The sequence below is a fragment of the Magnolia sinica genome, chromosome 16 (assembly GCF_029962835.1).
Source record: "Magnolia sinica isolate HGM2019 chromosome 16, MsV1, whole genome shotgun sequence".
NCBI lineage: Eukaryota > Viridiplantae > Streptophyta > Magnoliopsida > Magnoliales > Magnoliaceae > Magnolia > Magnolia sinica.
In genome coordinates this window covers 26,497,423-26,521,175 of record NC_080588.1, presented here as the reverse complement: position 1 = coordinate 26,521,175, position 23,753 = coordinate 26,497,423, and the positions used below count along the sequence as shown (strand labels likewise).

At 38.1% G+C, this 23,753-nt stretch overlaps 1 protein-coding gene across 1 annotated transcript in view; it reads left to right on the top strand.

Annotated features, from left to right (window-relative positions):
• The first annotated feature begins 15,630 nt into the window (after window positions 1-15,630).
• LOC131228575 (alpha-L-fucosidase 1) overlaps window positions 15,631-23,753 on the top strand; it is a 52,435-nt gene continuing 44,312 nt past the window's right edge. The window contains exon 1 of the mRNA XM_058224330.1: window positions 15,631-16,344. Coding sequence (XP_058080313.1) covers window positions 15,740-16,344 — 605 coding nt within the window. The 5' untranslated portion in view covers window positions 15,631-15,739. The remainder of the gene's footprint in view (window positions 16,345-23,753) is intronic.

The window sequence follows — 23,753 nt, the reverse complement described above, 5'->3', positions numbered from 1 at the left end:
ATCATGATGATTCAATTAGTGAAGAAAATCTAAATAATGATCATGAAAATGAAGAAGATCTTCAAGATGCTTACAATGCCCTATACAAGGAAAGTTGTAAAATTGGCATAAAACTAAAACTTCAGAAAGAAAAGTTTTTGAAACTTAAAGAAAAATTTGATACTCTTGTTTTAGAAAAATCCCATATTTCATATTCTTTTGAAAAAACTAAATGCGAGTTAGATTTCAAAACCTCCATTATTGAAAATCTAAAATCTGAAAATGAAAAACTAAAACTTGAAGTCTCTTCACTTTTGAGTTTAAAGGATACATGGAGGTATGCCCAAGGAGATCCTAAGTTAGAAAAACTATTATCCGGATCCAGAAAATATGGCGACCGATCCGGTTTGGGCTACGACAAAAATATTTCTCCCAAATATAAGAATGTTCCTCCTAAGTTTATGAAATGAGAGTCTTCAAACTTAAAAGGAAAAAGTTCAAATCAAAATTATTCTAAAAATGCTAAAGTTTTTCTATCCTTAAAACCTAAAAGCAACCACATTAACTATACGAATTAGAATCGTAATCCTTTAGATGAGAAAATTGTTGATTTACTTAAGGAGCTCTTAAAATCTAACTCAATGGGTCGGTCTTATAACAACTACAATCATAAAAAGACCAACTATACTCCTAAACCCAAAACAGTTATGAAATGTGTTCCTAAGGTTACTTGCTTGGTTGCCCACAAGTCTTTCAAAGCATAAAGCCATTCAAAGTGGTACCTAGACAGTGGATGCTCCAAGTACATGACTGGTGACAAAGGTCTGTTTACCAATCTTAAAGACATGACTGATGGTTCAGTCAAATTTGGTGATGGTAGCAACTGCAGGATTATTGGCCAAGGTACGGTTCAACTTTCTAACCTCCCTTTATTTGAAAATGTTTTATATGTAGAATGTTTAAAATACAACTTATTAAGCATTTCTCAAATATGTGATAAAAATCAGTGTAAAATTTTCTAACCTAGGGTGTGAAATTTTAAATAAAAACGGTTCTGTAATATTAACTAATCGCAGAACTTCTGAAAGCTGCTATATTGTGACTCTAGCTCATTTAATTTATCGTGTTACATGGTTCATACCAATGAGACTGAGTTATGGCATAAACGCCTTGGACATGTACATTACCGTAATTTGTATAGATTGAGCAAAAGAGAGTTAGTAAGAGACTTACCCAAAATATAAAAAATAGATAAAATATGTGGCGAATGTCAGATTGGCAAGCAAAATAGGAGTTCTCACAAAAAAGTGGACTCCAATGTCACATCTAAACCGCTTGAACTCCTCCATATGGATCTTATTGGACCAACTAGAATGGAGAGTTGAGGTAGCAAAAAGTACGTTCTGATAATCGTTGATGACTTTACTAGGTATACTTGGGTAGTCTTCTTAAGAGACAAATCAAAAACTCTTGATGAAGTTAAAAGGGTACTTAGACGTATCTAAACTGAAAAAGAGAATCAAGTCTGTAAGATCCGTAGTGATTATGGATCAGAATTTGAGAATAGTAGTTTTGAGAAGTTTTGCAGTGATCAGGGAATATCACATGAATTCTCTACGCCCAAAACACCACAATAAATGGTATAGTAGAAAGAAAAAATAGAGTGCTTCAAGAAATGGCAAATGTAATGTTAAACAGTATGAAGCTCCCTAAAAATCTTTGGGCTGAAGCCGTAAATACTGCATATTATATAATTAACCGTGTTTGCACTAGAAAATCAAACGGTAAAACGGCTTATGAAATGTGGTTTGATAAGAAACCTATTGTCAAATACTTTCGAGTTTTTGGCAGCAAGTGTTACATTTTACGTGACCGAGAAAATCTTAGTAAGTTCGACACCAAAAGTGATAAAAGGATATTTTTAGGATATGCTCTGAATAGTCGAGCGTATCGGGTTATTCAAGAGTCCATTAATGTGGTCACACTTGAATACACCTGTTCAAGTTTAGATAATGATGAAGTACTTCTAATTGATAAACCAGATTCTTCATCAAGTCAAAACAACTTTGAACTAAGAACTGTTAAAGATCATCCAACTAATCAGATTCTTGGAAACCCTCTCACCGGTGTGTGCACTCGTAGACAACTAGAAGATGTAACTACGTGTGCTTTACATCTCAGATAGATCTGGCTAACGTAAAAGAAGCTTTTACTGATGAAAACTGGATAGTTGCGATACAAGAAGAGCTTAATCAATTTGTAAGAAATGATGTTTGGTACTTAGTTCATAGGCCAAAAGATAAACATATTATCGGAACTAAGTGGATTTTCAAAAATAAGTCTGATGAACTTGGTAATATAATTTAAAACAAGGCTAGACTGGTTGTACAAGGGTATACTCAAATTGAAGGCATCGATTATGATGAAACCTTTGCCCCAGTAGCTCGTTTTGAATCAATCAGACTATTTATATCCATTGCTTGCTTTAAAAAGTTCAAAATTTATCAAATGGATGTAAAGAGTGCTTTTTTAAATGGTGATTTGCATGAAGAAGTGTATGTTGAACAACCAAAGACCCTAAGAATACTGATCATGTCTATCGCCTAAAAAAAGTTCTCTATGGTTTAAAACAAGCTCCCAGGGCATGGTATAAAAAATTGACTAAGTTTTTATTAAGTCATAACTTTATAATAGGAAGTGTTGATAAAACTTTATTTGTAAAAAAACACAATGATCACATTTTAATTGTACAGATTTATGTTGATGATATTATTTATGGATCTACCTGTGCTAATATGACTGTTGAGTTTACAGATCTTATGAAATCTAAGTTCGAAATGAGCATGGTTGGGGAATTGAATTATTTTCTAGGGTTACAAGTTAAACAGCAACCTGATGGTTTCTTCATTTCTCAAACCAAATATGCTCTGAACTTAGTTAAAAAGTTCGTATTTAAGAATGGAAAAACTTTTAATACTCCTATGAGTACGTTTTTAAAACTCTCAAATGACTCTACAGGTAAGAAAGTAGATCCTAAAGTATATCGCAGTATGATAGGTAGTTTATTGTATTTAACTGCAAGCTGACATAATATTGCATTTAGCATAGGAATTTGCGCTAGATATCAATCTGACCTTAAAGAGTCACATTTAACTGATGTTAAGCGGATTATGCGATATGTTGCAAGTACAGCTAATTTAGGTCTTTGGTATCCACATGATACTAATGTTTAATTAGCTGGTTACACTGATGCTGATTGGGCTGGTAATGTTGATGATAGGAAATCAACCAGTGGTGGTTGTTTCTATGTTGGGAACTGTCTAGTTTCTTGGCAAAGTAAGAAACAAAGTTCCGTATTGCTTTCAACTGCTGAGGCTAAATACATTATTGCTGGTAATGCATGCACTCAGCTTGTATGGATGAAAAGAATGTTAAGCGATTACGGAATTGCACAAAACTCTATGATTTTATATTGTGATAATTTCAATGCAATTAATATATCTAAAAATCCAATCCAGCATTCACGAACCAAGCACATTGACATTAGATATCACTACATTCGTGAATTAGTGGAAGAAAAGACAATTTCTTTAGAATACATTCCGACCGAGACTCAACTTGCTGACATATTCATAAAACCACTCGACAAAAGTAGGTTTTTTAAATTGAAATTTGAGCTTGGTATGTGCAATTCAAATTAATTATTCATGCATTTTTGTATTATAATGTATATACTTGTTAGTTTGTTTGTTTAAATTTCAAAATTTTGTGAAAAATGCATATTTTTGGCTATGCACGACCAGTCGAGTACATGCTCGACCAGTCATGGCACGACCGGTCGAGCACGTACTCGACCAGTCGTGGAATCACGGGTTTGACTATATTTGGGGGAAAATCCCTCTTTTCTTCATTTGGGCTTCTTCTCCAACGGGTTTAAGTACGACCGGTCGAACCCATCTCCATTGATCTTCATGGTTAGTGGCTTATTTCTATTTTCCTTATAGATTCTAGTCCATATCACTTCTTTTTCATCCTTGGAATGATTTATTTCTTGTTTCATTGAGGTTTTTGGGGTTTTTTTCTCTAAAATTTGATTTTAAGAAAACCCACTCTACATCTTTTGCAACCTCTTGATTTCCTATATTCCTGGTTGCAAACAGATAGTAGAGGTAAAAAGAAAAATACTCGTGGTCCTTCAACATCTAGATTGACACCTATCACAAGGCGCCACCTTCGGTCACCCGAAGATGATCCTCCCTATGTGCGGGATTTTGTCTTGTGAGGTTATACTTAACTTAACTTTGAAGTACATGGTTGAACTTGGTTCCGTATGTTTTACAATGACATGCTTATGGATTTCATATGATGACTTTCTTGATCATTTATTCATCAATACTCTTCTTATTCTTCCTTCTTTATATAATTCCACTTCTATCTCTTCCTTCCTTCCTTTGTCATATTGTGACAAAAGGGGGGAGAATTTTGGCATGCGTAATATATGGTGATTGTGATATATTGGTATGGCATGTGGATTATGGATGGTTTCTAGATTGTGAATGATTCTAGATTGATTATGAATGATTCTATTTTTGTGAAGGCTAGTTAAGTAAGGGGGAGTATTGTGAAATTGATTGTTGGTGGAAGTAATGCAATGCTTGCTTTCTTTTTATAACTGGTGCATGATTCTTTATGCATATAATGCTTATGTTTATATGGAGTGTGTTTTGTCACAAATTTGACAAAGCGGGAGATTGTAAATGCTATGGTTTCTAGCTTCAATAATTGTCAAATTTGGTAGTGCCAAAACCTCTCTTGAAATTTGTCTTGTGTAGCTCTTTTACATCATGAAGACTTTGCATCACTCAAGAACAAAGGTCTTTACTTCAAGAAAGACAATATTACATGGTCTTGTTCGAGCACACCATCAAGTGAGTGTTCGATGTTCAAGATTCATAATTCAAGCTCTAAGTCAAGACAAAGTCTTTGTACTTTGAACCTCAAGCTCAAGATTCAAGATATTTCAAGTTCAAGCTTCTTAAGGTTACAAATTCAAGTTTGAATATTCTTCAAAAGGTCTCAAGTTCAAGCTTCATCCTTTAATAAGATTTCAAGCTTCGTGAACTTTAAAGAATGACTATCAACTGAAGAAAAAGAGATGTCAATGTTCATACATCATGGTTAAGGTATGACTGACCTTAGATTGACCTTAGGGTAGGTCATTTTGAATACATAATTCAATTATATCATTTTATAAGTGAATAGACTTTTTCTTGACTAGTCCTGGACTCTGTATGACTAGTCTTAGCACTGGCTCGACCAGTCGAAGAAATTTAACAACCAGTCCTAAGTTTGTTGCAGATTTTTAAAAAATTTTGTTAAGCCACGACCAGTCCTAGAGACTGCTCGACCAGTCGTGTGAACAGTGCTCGACTCGTTCACAACCAGTCCTACAGCTACGACTCAGAGCCCACTAACTATTCCAGGTTCCACAGGACCAGTCGTGGACAGGTCACGACCAGTCGTGGAGGTCTCTCGAACGGTCGTGGAAGGCCTACAACTAGTCATGGAACGGCTTTATCTTATCGCGCTCAAAATTTCAAAAATTAGTTGGTCCTACAACTAGTCATAGTGTTTATAAGACTAGTCGTGAACGTAATTTCTTCACCTATAAATAGAACACAAATTTCAAAGTTTTTCATTCAGTTCAAGATAAATCAATATGCGACTCTGAGAGATAAGTTAGTGTTTTTTTTTTATGCTATATTGTGCTCATTTAATATTCTTTTAATTTAGCTTTATTATATTTGATTTTGTATTTTATATTCCATTCATATTTGAAGAAGGGATTGAGGATTACCCTTTTTGGAATCAAAATCAAATAGAGCTAGCCCAACTTGATTTAATTTAAAATCAATTTAGAACTTATAACCATTTCATAAGTGAGTTTGGACATTAAACTTCTACGTTGAAATTCTACTCCGATTTGGTTCTACTGGGCGACATCAAAAAGAGAATATTCAGGTATTTTACATTATTGTAAATTTCTATTTTGATTTTTAAGATTGTACAAGAAAAATCTCTGTTTTGATTTGTCTGAGGTGATCCAGAAAACTCAGAGTGTGGGGTTTTTGAATTGTGTAAGCCCACTTGAAAGACACAATTGTGAGGGTTTTAGGTGAACCTGGAAAAACCTATTTTCATAGTGAACGCTAATATCCACTATGCGAGGATATTAGGAGTGAAGTAGTTGTGTGGCTGTTTTTCTAAAAAATTGGTGTACACACAAGCGAACGACTATAATTTCTGGTGTTGTGGTTTGAATGTTTATTTCTTTTTGTGAATGGTTGTAATTTCCCTTATTACATTTGTGGAGAATGTTATAATCCTTATGTGGATGTGTGGGAATGTTATAATAGCTTAAATTTCCTTTCTTGCTATTTATTTATTTATTCCTCTATATCAAGTTTGAGTTTTTGATACACAAACCGTTCTAGTAAGGTTGTCCTGCCATAAACCCTTGGTTTTTATGGTGTAAGGTTGTCATTAGAACAACATTTGTATCAACCTATTAATACTCATTCTTTTGAGGTTGTCTTTAAATTCAGCATTATGGGATTATCTATTGTTATCTATATATTAATTTATTTAAATTCCGCTGTTAAGTTTTAATTTGGCATAGTCCTATTCACCCCCTCTCTAGGATATATAGCTTGGCCTTTTCATACACCACTCCAACTACCTGGTTCGCAAATGACAACACTTCCTTAACATGCGACTTCAACGCCTGTTTCGCCACATTCTAAACTAATGCAATGCGATGAATGATCATGTTAGCCGAGTAATTATTAAGTTCCATTCATTCAGCATATTGGCGAAGTTAGGATACCGACGTTATATTACAAGTCATTATCCAGATCACGTGGCTTGTTGCCGCACGTAACGACTCCTTACTAGTATCCTTTGATCCAAATTTAGGTGTCACCCATTATCTCACAAATCAACAATTTCAAAGGTACGGTATGATACCTAAATGTATGAGGATCAACCCGGTATGAATCGTCACCCAATATAGGGTATGATCACTCAGTTCCGAGGTGCGAGCTTGTCACATAAAACCAAAACACATAAAGGAAAGGGGCTCGTCACCCAATTCCATTCATGCTCGAGTCGTTCAAACAGTACTCTAGCACGCAACCATCGGTTGGGTAATTTGACGGGGGTTGTTCGAACAATGGTCTATCACCTCCATCAGTGCTCACTGGTCACTATGGGGAGGCTCGTCACCCTAGCATATGCCAACAGCTCAGACACGGTGTTACATACTACCATGCCTGGCTCATGAGTCTTAGTTATTTACTGGTCACTACAGGGAGGCTCGTCACCCCAGCGTAGGCCGACAGCTCGGACACGGTGTCCCATACCACCATGCCCGGCTCACGAGTCTTAGTGGGATTGTATCGCATTAACAGTTATGAATGGATACATCCATTGGGAACGGGGTATCCTAGATTGCATTTAGTCATGTCATACATTGTGAACATACATTATCAGTCGGCTAGTGAACTAATTTGATTGACCTAGGAGAACCACGACACAACCGGCATTGGGTGCAAGCAACCCCTGTAGTCCAATTACTGTCGATCATCCGTGTTTAACCCGGGTCGATCAAACAAGCCTAGGGTAACCGCCTTAACTTGGGCCACCTCTTTATTTGGGTGATTTACTGACTGACCTAACATCTTAGCAATCTTAAGGGTTTCTATGGACTAAACTTTATATCAATAATTATAGCGTAAATTTAACTATGCAACCACTTAGGCATTTCATCGAATACATGAGCATCCATAGGGTACCACATTCACTAAAGCATTAAATCAAACATGTGGGCATGCATAAAGTAATACAATCACTTGGGAAATAAAAGAAGCATGTGAACATTAACAAATCAACACATTCTACCATTAGACATTTCATCAAACATGTGAGCATCCATATCAAACCAATAACATATAATACAATCAGACATTAAATATGAGCATGCTAGCTACTACCATCCATTCAACATAAGACATCATTAACTGAGACCCTCAATGGTCGATAAATGGTAACCTAGAGATAATGGTCCACACCTTGTGACGTTTCACCCAATTCACGGTGTTCGTAAGGTTTGGGCGTTGGGGAAAGATCATCAAGAACCTATCTAAGCATGCAAGATTGTAAGAATTTGAAGGAATGAAAAACAAGACCTAAACTTACAAACATAACTCAATACTTACCTTCAATCGTCGCTGAATCGACACCAATGAAGGACAATGTTACTATAGAGGAGATGAGAGGGTGAAGGTACACAAACCCCCATACTTCTAAGCTTCCTCTCTCTCTCTCTTTCTCTTTCTCTTCTCCCTCACCCAACCTAGGATATGAAATTCGTATGGGAGAAGGGGGTGCCCAAGTGAGGCCCTTATATAGTGAAAGAAGTGGTGCAAATGGCTCTATTGGCCCTTTATCCATTATATTAACCCTAAGGGAGGTTGTTTCCCACTTATAGGGTCTTTCTGGGGGCCCACTGGCTCATCCACGTCAGGAGAAAGTTGTCCCACTATAGGATCTATAGTTTGTTAGAATCAGACGGCAATCGGACTCTTCAATCAACCGTGGGGTCCCCGCTTATGATGGTTGGTCGTCGGTGATCGATTGGGGTCGCGGCTATACGGATATGAGCAGGGAAATATCCTTAACTCATACCTCAAGTTTGATTGTGATCTAACGATCAGAAATCCACAACTTCGTGAAAGAGCAGAAAGTCTATTTCACTTAAGTTTCAGGCTTCAGCCTAGGGTATCTGCGCATTTCAAGCATTCGACCTTTGGCCCAAGTTGTGCAGTTATGGGTACTATCTTAATTCTCCACCTGCGATGGATGTCAAGCCCAGCGATACAGACATTATTCTATAGTTTTGAAACTAATGGCCCACTAATGAGCGGTCTAGAGCTTGTTCGGAAAATCGGGACATTTCTGGAATAAATTAGGCATCAGGATTTCTTATGCACAATTATTAGGGTTTGGATTAATTAAGTTCATAGTGTGGCCTATTCATAATCAATGAAAATGATGATTCAATTATAATCACTCTAAACCGTCAGTTTTTAGGCTAAAAGGATACTGGCTCAGTTTGGTTTGTTAATTAAGATCCGGCCCTTAGTTATCTCGACTTTAGGTCGGTATTCATTTAGTTGCGGTTGCCTTGATCAGTTAGTGATAGGTCAGCTAGATTTGGGCTCAATGTAAACAAATCATATGGCTAAACTCGATGTTTAAGTGATCGGCAGGATTCATTGGCTTCCTACGGTTGATTAATCGGATTTGTGCAGTTCTTTACTGGTAACACCCATGTATAAACTAACATTGAGTGTTAATGGTTAGTAAGTGATAATATAAGTTAATTATATAAAAAAATTCAAGGGTTTATTTTTTTTGGAAATCCAAAATAGTGAAAATCCAGGACGTTACATCTTTGTTGCGCTTGCCATTGATCGTAATTTGCAGTTTTATTTAATAACCTTCAGACAAAACATAAAATTACAATTAGTATGGTGATAATAATACATTCTATCTTAGAGATGAAGGGAAGGATGTTCCCTAGCAGAGTCGTCATTTTGTTTCGACTAGAAACAAATGCATTCGATTTTGGAGACTATCTTATTCGATCATAACAGAGATAGTGTATGGAGAACAATCATCATATTTATTCATACTGAGTTCATCTACATCCTTTGATTTCCCTCGATTCTAAGATAGATTATTTAAAATTCAAAAAATCGCAAGAGTTCGAATATCGAATTTGGATATCAAATCCGGCAGCATTTCGGCTTGTGATTTGGTCATCTCATTGAGAGGAATGTTGTGCGGATCTGATCATCCGATCTCTCCTTCCTGAGCTCATGTTCTTGTACAGAAGGAAAACTGAATACTATGAAAGCTACGAAGATTAATCCATAGTAATTTCAACAGCATTTCGACCCTTGAGCATTGATGACCGCGCAACAGTGTACTATTGTGCGGCCTGGCACAAAGCCCTCTCTTTCTCTTTCCTTCTTCCTCTAATACCTTCAGTCTTCTTTTCTTCTTCGGAGCTTTGATCTTCTTCAAAATCTTCAATCTGTGTAAATGAGAGGGGGAGTGGGGTATTTATAGGCCTCCACACGTGTGAACCCTCAAAGTTCGTGTCGTGGGCCCACTTTTCATCAAATCTCAGCCGTCCACATCAGCATACCCAGATCTTCATTTAAGCCTATCCGCGCAACACCTCACACCTTTTACACAGGTCCGCGCAACACCATAGTATTGTGTGGTCTGACATAATGGCCTCAATCTTCTAAATCAACTTGTCGCTTGTGCAGGCTCGCTCCTCTGAGAAAGGCCTCTGTGCAGGCCCACTCAACTAACACCCTTTGCGCGGGTCAGCACAATGCCATGATTTTTCCCTTTGTCCTGCATTTTCTTCACAGCTTTTCATGATTCTTTCTTTTATCTTTCCCTTTTCTAATACATTCTTGGTCCTTTATTTTTATGCCTTAACAATCCCATAATGGGGCACCTGCCCCATGGTGTAGATAAGCCAGTGGGCCCCCGTAAGGCCGTGTAAGTCAAAAACAACCTACCATAGGGCAAGTTTATTGGAGAAAGGGTCACTAGGGCTATTTGTGCACATTCTGACAATATAAATAGCCCCCCGTTTTCTCTTTCTCACTCCCATAATAATTTTGAGTTGCAAGAAAGGGAGAGGGAGAAGAGGAGAGAAGGGAGAAGGTGTGAGAGAGGGATTGGTTTGGAGGATCCTCCCCGCCGTCACTAGCCGGTGACATCGCCACACCACATCGTATTGTCGAAATCTCACCAGCAACAATTTGAGGTAAATAGCAAATCCTTTCATGAAGATTTTTCTTTGAGAATCGAATGCATGAGGCCTTACAAGCCGTCTGTCTTGGGATAGGATGCCGATGAGCCATTAGGATTGGAAACCCTCTTTCATTGTCATCATTTCTCAAAAATCCTAATACTAGGGTTTAATCATGCTAGGATTTGGGGTCTCGAAAATGGATTAGGATTGACTCATGCTATTGTGAGAGCCGTATTTGGGCATGACCTCATGTGGATACCATAGTACGCCAATCCTGGGCCTCGACTCATCTAATCGAGTTGGGATTTGCTTAAACTAAGTTAGGTAAAACCCTTAAACCTTAGTTAAAACTTAATTATATTAAATTTCACATCACTAATAATGAAATTGTCAATGAATTAGGGTTTGGAGCATTTTTCCCAAATTTCTAATGCTAGGGCCCCATCCGAGTCAAGGATTTTGACTCTAAGGTGAAGATCCACCCCCCCAAGCTTCTACGTAGCAGTTTAGAATAATTAAATGCATTTATTTTCTATTCAATTGATAACATGCTCAATGAAATACTTGAATAATATGAAACTCTTAATATTATAATTTTTCGATGTTAAATGCTTACAAATGCTAATATGATTGAATTGTGTTGTTGCAGTGGATCGAGCTTCGAAAATTATCTAAATATGTAAATAGCTTGCCTTAGGGAGACTATCCTAGGTTTATACGGCTGACGGAGTTGAACACGGATGATCGACAGTAGTTGGAGCTACGTGGGATGCTTTACACCCAATGCCGGTTTGCCCGAGATCCTCCATAGTCGATCGCATCAGTCTAATGTAAGCTCAATCATTTTTGTGCTTTATGATTGTATAACATTTAGTAGAATCTTGGATACCATCATTACCATTGATTTAGTCTACTCATAATCATTAGTGCGTTGCGATCCCCAAACACTCATGAGCCGAGCATGGTGGTATGAGATACCGTGTTCGAGCTGTCGGCCTATGATGGGATGACGAGCCTCCTCATAGTACCATTGAGTACTTATAAAGGTGATGATATATTATTTGAATGACCCCTGTCAAATTATCCAGCCGATGGTTCTGTGCCAGGGTACCGTTCGAACGATGGGGCGTGAATGGAATTGGGTGACGAGTTATTTCCTTTGTATTGATTTAGTTTGAGTGACAAGCCTATACCTCTGAATTGATGGTTCATACTCGGTATTGGGTAACGACTCGTACCTTGTTGATGCCTTAATTTGGATCATGGGACGTTGATGAGGAGCCGCCACATACCGTGATGAACCACGTGATCCGGATAACGACTCGTGATATAATAGCAGTATCCTAGCTTCGCCAACCTGCTGTATGAACTGTGATTAATAATCACTTGGCTAATCATGCATACCCTTGGATAGATTGTGATTTGGCGTTGGAGTCGCTTGTGAGGGAGTGTTGACATTTGTGAAATAGGCATGAAAGTCACTTGTGAGGGAGTGTTGGATTATGAGGAGCACGTATCATTTCATCATCGCATTAATATACTTACCATATATATTAAGAAATTATTTATTTGTTATGCTATCATTACTTGCACTTTGTTGTGTTAGTAATATATGTAACTTGTTTAATAATTTTGCGTTAGAGATAACATGCTTGAGTGTATAATATGTATTAATATGTATTTGTTGTAAACCTGCTAATCACTGAAATGTCCCAAGTAACAATCTTGGGGATATTTCTTCTCTATGTTGGCGTTTAATGCCTCCTATTTGACATATGCAGATAACTCAGAAATAAGACTAGTTGGTGGTGTGCTCGGGGCGAGTAGATCCCTAGCTTTTTCCCGCCTGATAGTTGTCCTTCTGTCCCTATTGTAATTGTTGTGATTTGTATAATTCTCACACGGGTGGTTGCTACTTTTGGAATTGTAACTTTTAGGTGTTAGCCCTATATTGTTTGATCTTGCCATCTCTATCTCGCTTTCGTTCCGCTAAATTGAAATGCGTTACTCTAATTATTTATATGTGAAATAAATGTGAATTTGAATCAGGACACATTTGAATTTTATTAAGTTAACACCTAGAAACTCGAGATCAAAGTCTATGTACTTGGGTGCCGATTTTTGGGGTGTTATATATATATATATATATATATATATATATATATAAGTATTGCTTTAAATTGATTTAAGTCGAAATTTATGAAAACCAAGTTTTTAAAATAACTCGATAAGTTGGATAAGTGCGTATGTTGGCCGAGTACTCCAGATCGGGAGTTAACTCCATCTGGTGTGATCATGCGGACTAGGACAAGCATTGTAAAGCTTGAGTTATTAAATACTGTTAAGTGGTCACTTAGTACTTAAACACTTATGAGAAGATTATGGTGATCCAGTTGGTCTCACGCCTCTGAATCTTTTGATCACGATGTTTGGTTTTGATTGTTATTAGGCGAGTTAGATGGACAAATTTTTTTGGTGCCTATCCCATAATGTGATTGAGTTAGAGATGTTGGACATAGGCTAGTGGGGCCCACTGGTGGGCAATTACTAATGGGTAGGTCCCATGAGGTTTTGCCTTTTTTTAATTAATAATTTTTCTTTATTCCGTTTGAAATTGAATTTCAAATTCAACTTTAAATGAAGATTTAGATGAGGAGATAAGGATAAGACCGGATAATTTCTGGTCTCATCTAAACTCCCTATCCTTCCTTATAAATGGGAAGAGGCTCTCTCGTGAATCAAACATTAAGCAACAACGAGAGTAAAAAAAGGAAAGTGATAGATTGATGTTTGTCCATTTAGTTTGTCCTGGGGATGATCTAAGCCATAGAGCGTAATTCAAGGCCATCTGTATCATAGAATCAGAGGGGTGATTAGACCCATCTGCTCCAGTAGTGGTTAAGCGGACCGCTAGATCTGGACCGTTCATCTTTGGCTTTATGGAAGTCTCATATCGTGTAGACCGTCAGATCTTAAGGGCTCACTCTTTCGCACAGACTTTCAGAATGGAGGGAAGTCACGTGAGCAACACGGTGGCCTAACAGAGCTTGGGTGGCAAAACTGTTGTTGGAGAGGATTTGGTATGGTAGGAGTGGGACGACGGCGCATCTAAAGTTAAAAAGTGCAAGTGGCATTCCTTTGGATTTAAACTGTTGCGACTAAATTGGATCTAATATTCATGTGTTCGTCGACTATGGTATATGCATCGTTTTCTTTCATCTCAAATGATCATCTATAGTTACTCCATCTGTTCTTTTCCTTTTCTCTGCTAACCAGCGTGCATGTATCTGGATTATCATATTCCACCAAAACGCAACTAGCTATGACCCATAGAGATACCTGTGGTTGGGCTGTTCGGGTTCCACAGAGATGTCCGTGACAAATCCACTCTATTCATTCGTTTTGAAAGAACATAATAGAACATGATTCTAAAAAGCAGGTAGATACAAAACTCATGTAGGCCACACCAAGGAAACTGTGGGAATAGAAACCTCCACCTTTGAAACCTTCATGGAGTTGACCATAATGTCTGTATGTCATCCAAACCGCTCATAAAGTTAATACCACTCAGATAAAATGTATGCATAAATATCATTTTGATACAAAACTTATCACTCCCCACTGTTTTGTGTGGTATGACTCACATGAGTTTTTGATATGCTTGATTTTTAAATTCCTATCATATTATGGTCTTGAAAAATAGATGGACGGAACTGATTTGTCAAGGACACCTCTGTGTACCCCACGCGGCCCTGGGCCACAGAGTCATGAGTAATCCGCTTCGTTGAGGAAAGTAGTACAACCCAAGGAGTTGGGATTAGAGTTGTACACGAGTCGAACCAAGTTGAGCTTGGCAAAACTCAACTCGGCTCGGCCACTAGTTGACCCTAGCTCGAACTCGGCTCGGCTCAGTGCTCAAGCCTAACTGGCCAGCTCGACTCGGTTCAGTTAGTAGCTCGGGCCAATTTGAGCCTATGCGACATTTTCTTAAACACATGAAGTGCACCTTCAATTTCTCATAGTTTGCAAAACAACAACAACAATTTACAGGTATTTCATCAAACACTCAGTAGGCGGCATCAAAATCAAGATCTAAGGTTAGTTTTATCATGTAATGTTTGTTTTTTTGGTAGTGATTTATTTTACATCCATACATTCCTCGCCACGGGCCGATCCTACGAAAAATGTATCCACTCAAAACAACACTTCGTTGAGTCATTTCATCAAACACTTGGTGAGCAACATCAATATCATAATAACTGAGTCACTGAATTAGTTTGATCTGAGTTTGATTCGAGTTGAGGTTCGATCCAAGTCGATTTGAGCTTAGCTCGAAATTTTTTCGAGCTTCAAAAATCAGCTTGACTTGAGCTCAGGCTCAAACCGAATCAAGATTTATTGAGTCAAGTCGACCGAGTCAACGGAGCTTACTCGGTTAGTTTCACTAATATTCCAAAAACAAGGAAGATCCAAAACTCATTTGGGACACACCACATGAAACAGTGAGAGCAAAACGACACTGTTGAAACCTGACCATGATGTTTATATGCCATCCAACCGTTAATAGGGTTATTACCTTTCAGATAAACTGCGCACACAAATATCATCCTGATACGATTGTCGACGTTCAATATCCACTGTTTGTTGTGATATCGCCCAACCGTGTTTTGAATCCGCCTTAATTTTAGAATCCTGTTGTGATCTTCAGAAACTGATGGACGGAGTGGATTTTCCCGTGGCACAGTGCCCAGGCTATTCGAGTACGGAGAATTGATATATCTGGCAATGGCACAGTGGTGTAGCAGATGAAAAAATATATTCTCACGCGGATTCCTTGATTGAACACCATCACCCATTTCAATGAGGAATCCTCGGAAGAGTAGTAATGGTAGTTTGGGTACCGATTTCCTCCCTCCCTTGGTAATAGCAAGACTAGTAATCTCCATCATCTTCTCACTTTCCAGCATTGCAGACTCATTTTCTTCTTACCATTTTACGAAAATACCCCCTCCTCTTCCCATTCTGCCTCTCCCTTCATCCTCTCAGCTGTCATGGCAACTGGGAGAGATGGCCTTATTCCTCCATTTCGGCACTAACACCTTCACTGACTCCGAATGGGGTACAGGCCACGCCGACCCCTCCATCTTCGATCCGGGGCTAACCCTTAACGCCTCCCAGTGGGCCCAGGTCGCCAGGGATGCTGGCTTCTCAAGGATCATCCTCACTGCCAAGCACCATGATGGCTTCTGCCTCTGGCCCTCCTCCTACACCAATTACTCCATCGCCGCCAGCCCTTGGAGAGGCGGGAAGGGTGATGTCGTTGCTGATCTGGCAGCTGCTGCGAGGGAAGCCGACCTCGGTCTGGGGCTCTACCTATCTCCTTGGGACCGGCACGAGGCGTGTTATGGGAAAACGTTGGCGTATAATGAGTACTATATAGGGCAGATGACTGAATTGCTAACAGGGTAAGCAGCTAGGTGGACTGACTTCTACATATCTTCTTCCATCTTCTTTCTTTATTTTTCTTTAATCTTTCAGGTCGTTTTGGGGTTAGACGGAATGATTTACGACCTAAATCAATATTGGTTGCATTTCATTTCTGACCTGAAACTCTTCGGATATTGATTTGGGCATAAAAGACAGAAAAAAAGGCATCCTGCATGCCGCCCAAGTGGGCAGCGCACTGACAATATTCTGCTTCTAATTCGGCCTATATTTAACATTCCAGAGCTGTTCTTCAAAAAACTTGTCCCAGCTTTTAGCTGGGGAATGTAAAATATAGAGAATTTAAAAAAAAAAATTAGATTTTTTGGGGAACAGAGTGAATCAACCTAACAAAATTTAATAATTTCCCAAGAAATTCTAAGCCAACTCTAACATTCTCCAGGAAAGATAAATACTGGGGAATGAATTCCGCAGCAAAAGATTAGTCTTGGGCAGCTTGTCTATGTGAGGTTATCGTAGTCTTGTTAGTGTAACAGTATACTCTTAGTGAGAATGCTCTCTCGGCTTGTCTCATGATTTTTGAACTTGACAGGCTTAGATTGACTGCAAATTTTTTATATTTAATTTCTTAAATATCTAACAACAATGATAAGATTGTATTAGCATAAGCATAATACTAATAATGAGAGAGTGATTATTTACCTTTACATAATCAAGACATTCATTTTAAAGGATTTTTCTTTATAGTCGCTATTCATTTGAAAATCAACTGAAAATAAAAAAAATTAAAAAGAGAATAAAATGAGCCATCTAAGGCATGAATTTGTGCATCTATTCATCTTACATGTATTCCAACCATTTACAAACAATATTGAAGCAAAAAAAAAAAAAAAGAAAGAAAAAGTTTCTTGGGAATTTTTCATTCAAAAATTAGACAAAAATTTTAAAAAAATACAAAAATGTATAAAATGGGATTTTAATGACTAATATAAGGCATGAATTTGTACTTCTATTCATCTTATATATGTTTCAACTTTTTACAATAAATATTATAAAAAGTAATTTTTTTAGGGAATTTACTTGACAGTCCCCTGTTCGCCTGAATGTCAGCTGAAAATAAAAAATAAAAAAATACAAAATGGGATTTTAATGACTCTAGGCATGGATCTCTACATTCATTCATCCTACATCTATTCCAACAGTCTATTTTATATATATATATATATATATATATATATATATATATATATATATATATATATATATGCGCACGAATACGTGGATTCTAAGTACAAATATGGTAGTCCGGAGGTGGTGTGCAAGTTAGATCTTGAGAAGGCCTATGATCATATTGATTGGGGGTTCTTGGACTATATGTTGGGGCGGTTTGGATGTGGTCACAAGTGGAGATCTTACATTCGGGAATCTATTTGCTCGGTACATTTTTCGGTCCTTTTCAATGGATCTCCTAAAGGCTTTTTTTAAAGCCACAAGAGGTTTGCACCATGGTGATCCTTTATCCCCATTTTTGTTCATGGTTGTTGCCAAGGCTCTCAGTAGGATGCTTTTGAAAGGTTAAGAAGTAGGGTTAATCATGAAAGTGCCTTGGTTTGTCAATTAGCGTGTGTTGAGTCAGCTAGACAAAGAAGCCCCATAGGAAGATTGATCAAGCGTTTGCCTCAATTGGATATGTGCCCAAACTCGCCACAGGTAAATCTCAGCCTCACATCCGATGTCTCAAAACACCAGGTAATTAAAACCCTTAAAATTGGATAGAACATCCTAAGGTTTTTGGTTAGAAAACTTTTTCAAAAAACAGGAAAATCTTTAAGTTTTCTACCTTTGTTGATTTATCGATACATGGCTTGATGTAGATGTCCTCGAAGCTCACTCGATCTTATTGAAATGAGGACTTAAGATGTCCAACAACCACAAAGATATCTGGACTGAATTATCAATGGATTGATGGACTCATCGATATCATCGAAGTTTGAATCTTGAGTCCATCGAGCCGACTCGATAAAATCGACATTTGGACTGTTGTATCCAAAGTTTTGCTAAGGCAAATCATGTAATCCTCGATATATCGAAGAACTCCTTGATATCGTCGGAATTCAAATCTTGATGATATCGAAAGCCCTTCGATGATATTGGGTTGGGACACAAATCTATCCAGCAAGATTTCAGGTTGTTTTTCTTGGATCGAGGGTCACTCGATAAAATCGATATTCAAATATCAATCATATCGAGGCATGGTCGATGTCATCGAAAGTGGAGAAAAACTGTCCAGCAAGCTTATAGGAAAATTCCTTGGAATTATCGATGAATCGACACTGCCCTTGATATCATCGATATTTAAATTCCGATGATATCGAGTGATGCTCAATCACATCATTCACCTGAAATATTTCAATAGCAAGTGCTCTCACATTTTCAAATCTCGAGGAATCAAACCTCGTGTCGATGAAATCGGAGTTCGAAATCTGATGACATCGACGCATGTTCGATTCCTCAACCAGTTGGCAAAAGATTTCAAAAGCGTTTGACAGTTGAGTTCATGTCATTGAGCAGCCAGTCGATGCTATAGAGAGTATACGCTCAATGATATCGACCCTGCTCGATGATATCGACCCTGCTTGATGATATCGAACTCTGTAAAAAATGTGACTGTTTTATATCCGTTGGAACCTTTTTCCTATTTAATGAGAGCTTGCCCTTGGTTGTTTGTAGAGAAAACAGAGAGTGCTTTTGTGTGTTTAACCCCAGATCATATTCCCTAAGCCTTTTCTCTCATGGAAGTTCATCCTCCAATCCACTATCATCATTGACATTCAATAGAGTGGATTGGGGAATGAACTTCCGTATTCAAGGATCCTACAACTACTACCTTAATGACAAATCATTAAGCTGGGATGCCTTGAATGCATAGATGATTGGAATCGCTCTATCTTCCTTATAGGAAAACATTTAATAGAGTAGGATTCCATCATAACCTTGACCCAACCCGTCGCCTTGTATTGGTACATCTTCTGAGTTGCGGTTCAAGGGAGCTGAAGATTCTTCGTCATCAAAGGAGGAGATCTTCATCAACGCGCTAAACGGGGCTCATCTACTTATTTGTAAGTCATTAGAGTCCAGAGGACCCTTGTGATCATTCCTTTTGTAGGATTGGGTCTAAGGTGTTTCTCACCCCTTGCAAGTCCTCATAGGAGGCCTCCGGCGGGAGTATACGTGGGGGTGCTTTATGTTGACCCTTGTTCTGTGGAGAGCATAAACTCTCAAGTCCTTGTGTATGTCCTTGACCTGTGTGGTCTAAAACTTCGGTGCTTTGTGTTGACCCTTGCTCATGGGAGCATAAACTGGTGAGGTTCCTTGTGTGGATCATTGGCTTGTGTGGCCTAAAAGTCGGGTGTTGTGTGTTGACCCTTGCTTATGGGAGCATAAACTGTGTCGTGTAGATACGTTGTGTTAGCCTAAGTGTAGGTTGTACTGGTTAGGGGTGAACCTGATTTTAAACTTCCGGTTTGAGGTGAACCTATTGTAAAACCTCCTTTAGTGAGATCCGGTACACTCAAGGGTTGAGTGCGTCCGTCGAAAGTGGAGTAGACAAGTAGTCGAATCACTATAAAAATAACTGTGTTCGATATTGTTATTGTCTTCCATTACTTATGTGATTTCCTTAAATGCTTTCATATTTGATTATCTGAGATCACATCTCACACAGTCACATCCATCATAAACTATGATTGACATCTTGTTTATCTTACAAATAGTTTTATGACTGGATCCTCTATTTGGCTTGGAAGCCATTAGAGTTACTCTGAAGAATTCCTGATGCATGCATATTTACCCAGGATAAGATTGATAGGATTTTAAATAACCATAAAATATTAAAAAGTCCTATTCACCCCCCTCTAGGACATATTGGCGTATTCCTACTTCAACTAAAGTGGTCATTACTGCAATTTCAATTGGTATCAGAGTGGGTCTCTCTTAAGGGCTTCACTGCCTAGAAAGTGATCTTGACTGAAGTTGGTAATATGGCCAAAGGAGAGGACTCATCGGTCACTAGACCTCCAGTATTTGATGAATCAAATTATGCATACTGGAAGGCTAGAATGCATTACTTTCTGAGATCTTTGAATCATGATGTTTGGGATATTGTTGAAAGAGGATATGTGCCACCAACTAAACAAATAGTACTTGAAAATGGCACAGCTATCACTGAACCAAAATCCAAAGAGATGTGGACAACATTCGATAAAGAAAAACAAACATCTGAAGCTAAAGCTATGAATGCTATCTACTGTGTTGTGTCTCAAAAAGTTTTCAATCAAATTAGTTTGTGTGGGACAGCCAAAGAAGCATGGGGTATGTGTGGGACAGCCAAAGAAGCATGGGACTTGTTGGAAACAACCCATGAAGGAACAAACACTATGACGAGATCCAAATTGTAACTTCTAACATCACAGTTTGAAAGTCTCAGAATGGAAGAGCATGAGACCTTCATGGGGTTTTTCACAAAACCGAACATCATTTGCAACTCCATGGGTGGATTAGGTGAAAAAGTTCCGATCCCAAAAATCCGTAGGAAAATACTAAGATCATTACCGAGACGGTTTAATTCTAAAGTAACGACCATTGAAGAGTGTAGAAACATAGATGAAATGAAAGTAGAAGAACTAGTAGGTTCCTTGCACATATTTGAATTACACTTCAAACAAACCCCTAAATCCAAAACTACTGTCCTCAAAACTTCAAAGAATACAATAAATGAGGACTCTGAAAGTGAAAGAGAAAACGAAGATGAGGAAGTGGCCTTGTTGGCACAACAATTCAGAAAGTTCTTTCAGAAAAATCGTGGCCGTCCATTTAAAGGAAGACAGGTGGACAACGAACATTTCACAGGTAAATCTGGTAAAAAGTCCAAGGATCCACAATGTTATACCTGTCGAAAGTTTGGACACCTGTCTACTGAATGCCCAAATAGAAAAACCAAAGGAAAGGCAATGACAGCCACATGGGATGACACGGAAGAGTCAAACTCAGAATGTAGCGACTTAGAGAGTGATGGAGACCATAAATCTCTGAAAATTCTTATGGTCTTTACTGCCTCAACTATTCCTATCGAAACTGAGAACGATGAAGAACTGCAGGCCACTGAATCATTTTCATCAGATAATGAGGAAACTGAGAAGGACGAAGTAGAACAGGATAAACTACAAGATGCTTACAATCGACTGTACATTCATAGCATCAATATCCTTAAAAGACTTGGAATAACTGAAAATAAAAATGAATTGCCGCAAAAAGATCTGGATAAAACATTGGAACTCAATACACACCTAATTAATGATTTACAGCAGTACCACTCAGATAATGATAGACTAGAAAGAATCAATATCTTCCTTAAATCCAAGTTTGAAAAACTAAGCAAATAGGTTGAGCTATTAAAAGATAAGAACATGCTCCTTCAAAATGAAAATCACACACTCCTGTTTGATTTAGAAGAATCCAGAAAATCTGCTAAGTTAAACTATAAATTTTCCCAGAGTAGTGAGAAATTAGAAAAACTCTTAGGGATGGGAAGACCCGGAAGAGACAAAAGTGGCTTAGGATATGATAAGTTCAAGACAAAATCTGAAAATGCAGCACCAATGGCTGAAAAATCTGCGGCTTCAAGAAGTAAAACAAAAACTACTCCTGCTTGTCATTCATGTGGCGATTCTGGTCATTATAAGTTTGAATGCATGTCTCCTAGGAGGACTCAACACGATTCTGGTCAAAATCATACTGCTTAATACAGACCAACCAGAAGAACAATACAAAATGTCAGGAGTCCACATAGGAATATGGATAGAGGAAATACACATCCATCATCACCCAGGATGACTAACAGAATGAAAGAGTTATTGAATCAAGTGGCTGAATTAAACAAGAAAACTAATGAATGTATGAGACAAGGAAACACGATTCAGTTACCTAACTTGATAAAAGAAACACAAACTACCATAATAAAAAAATCCTGTCACAAAATAGATAGTGAAAGAAAAGAAAAATTGCCTTGTTACTCACTCAAATCATATAACAAGCAATGATACTAAGTGGTACTTGGATAGCGGGTGCTCTAGACATTTCACAGGTGACAAATCTCTCCTTAGAAATTATTCAAATCTTGATGATGGGATAGTCACCTATGGAGACGGAAGCACTGCTAAGGTAATTGGACAAGCAATTATCAAAGGAATAAATCTGCTCAAAAATGAGAATGCCTTTTGCATAAAAGGATTGACGCATAATCTTCTGAGCATTTCTCAAATATGTGACAGTGAGCATGTGGTTACATTCAACAAGCAGGAATGCGAAATCCTAAACCTATCAGGTAAATCAGTGATGAAAGGTTGTCGCACAAATAACCACTGCTATGTCATTACAGGCAAAGGAAGGGCTAATCCATATGCTTAGAAACATTTGAGCATGGAAAAACATGTCCAGATCATGCATCTGGATCTGGATAGATGTTGAAAAGATGCAATTTTGATGAACTTTTAACGATACATCTGAGGTTCCCCACCTCAATCTTTTTGTATATAAACATCTTGATGTTTATTATTTTGAATTGTACAATGCTTGTACAAATTTTTGCTATGTCTACTGGTTGATATAAAGATATACTATATTATGCATGGAAGATTGTCGAAATGCTGAAAAATGAAAAATATACACCTTCGATATGTCTGTCGATAAATCATGTAGACTCTCGATTAAATCGACCAAGAATCGTTATCATCGACGCCTCTTTGGAATGTGAAGAGTCACATGATCGAAAATGTTATCGAAGACAGCCTTGATAACATCGAATTGAGTCTATCGATATCATCGAAACAATGTTCGATGATATCAAAGTGTGCCCGATAAAAGGCGGTCGAGAGGAAAAATGGCATTTCACTTCTAAAAATCATTTTTCTTTCTTCCCCGCTCGTTCCTCTCAGCAGGTCTGCATGAAGCTTCACCAGGGAGTCCTAGACGTCACTCAGATCCGGTAATAGCCCTTTCATTTCCTCCTTACATCAAGATTCCATCTTGCTCTTTTTGGGTATTTCTTGATTTTCAAGAAAAGTTCTGTCCGTTTATCTCCAAACTCATCAAACCCTTCTCTGTGAGTACTAGCAAATGGGAAAGGACAAAGGGAAATTGTCCGGTCCTGGAGAATCTTCGAGATCCTCCAGGCAAAAGGTTCTTGCCTTGAAGGAAAGGGCAAGGGCTCCTGAACATGGGACTCCTACTCGCCAACGCACAAGCCAGACATCGCGTGGCGGGTCCCAATCTGAAGCACCGGCCCCTCCTCCTGCTAGGGTCAATTCGGCGCTGGCCAAATACATTGGAAGGAAGTTTGTTCTTGAAAGGAGGGTAGATAGGGAATGTCTAA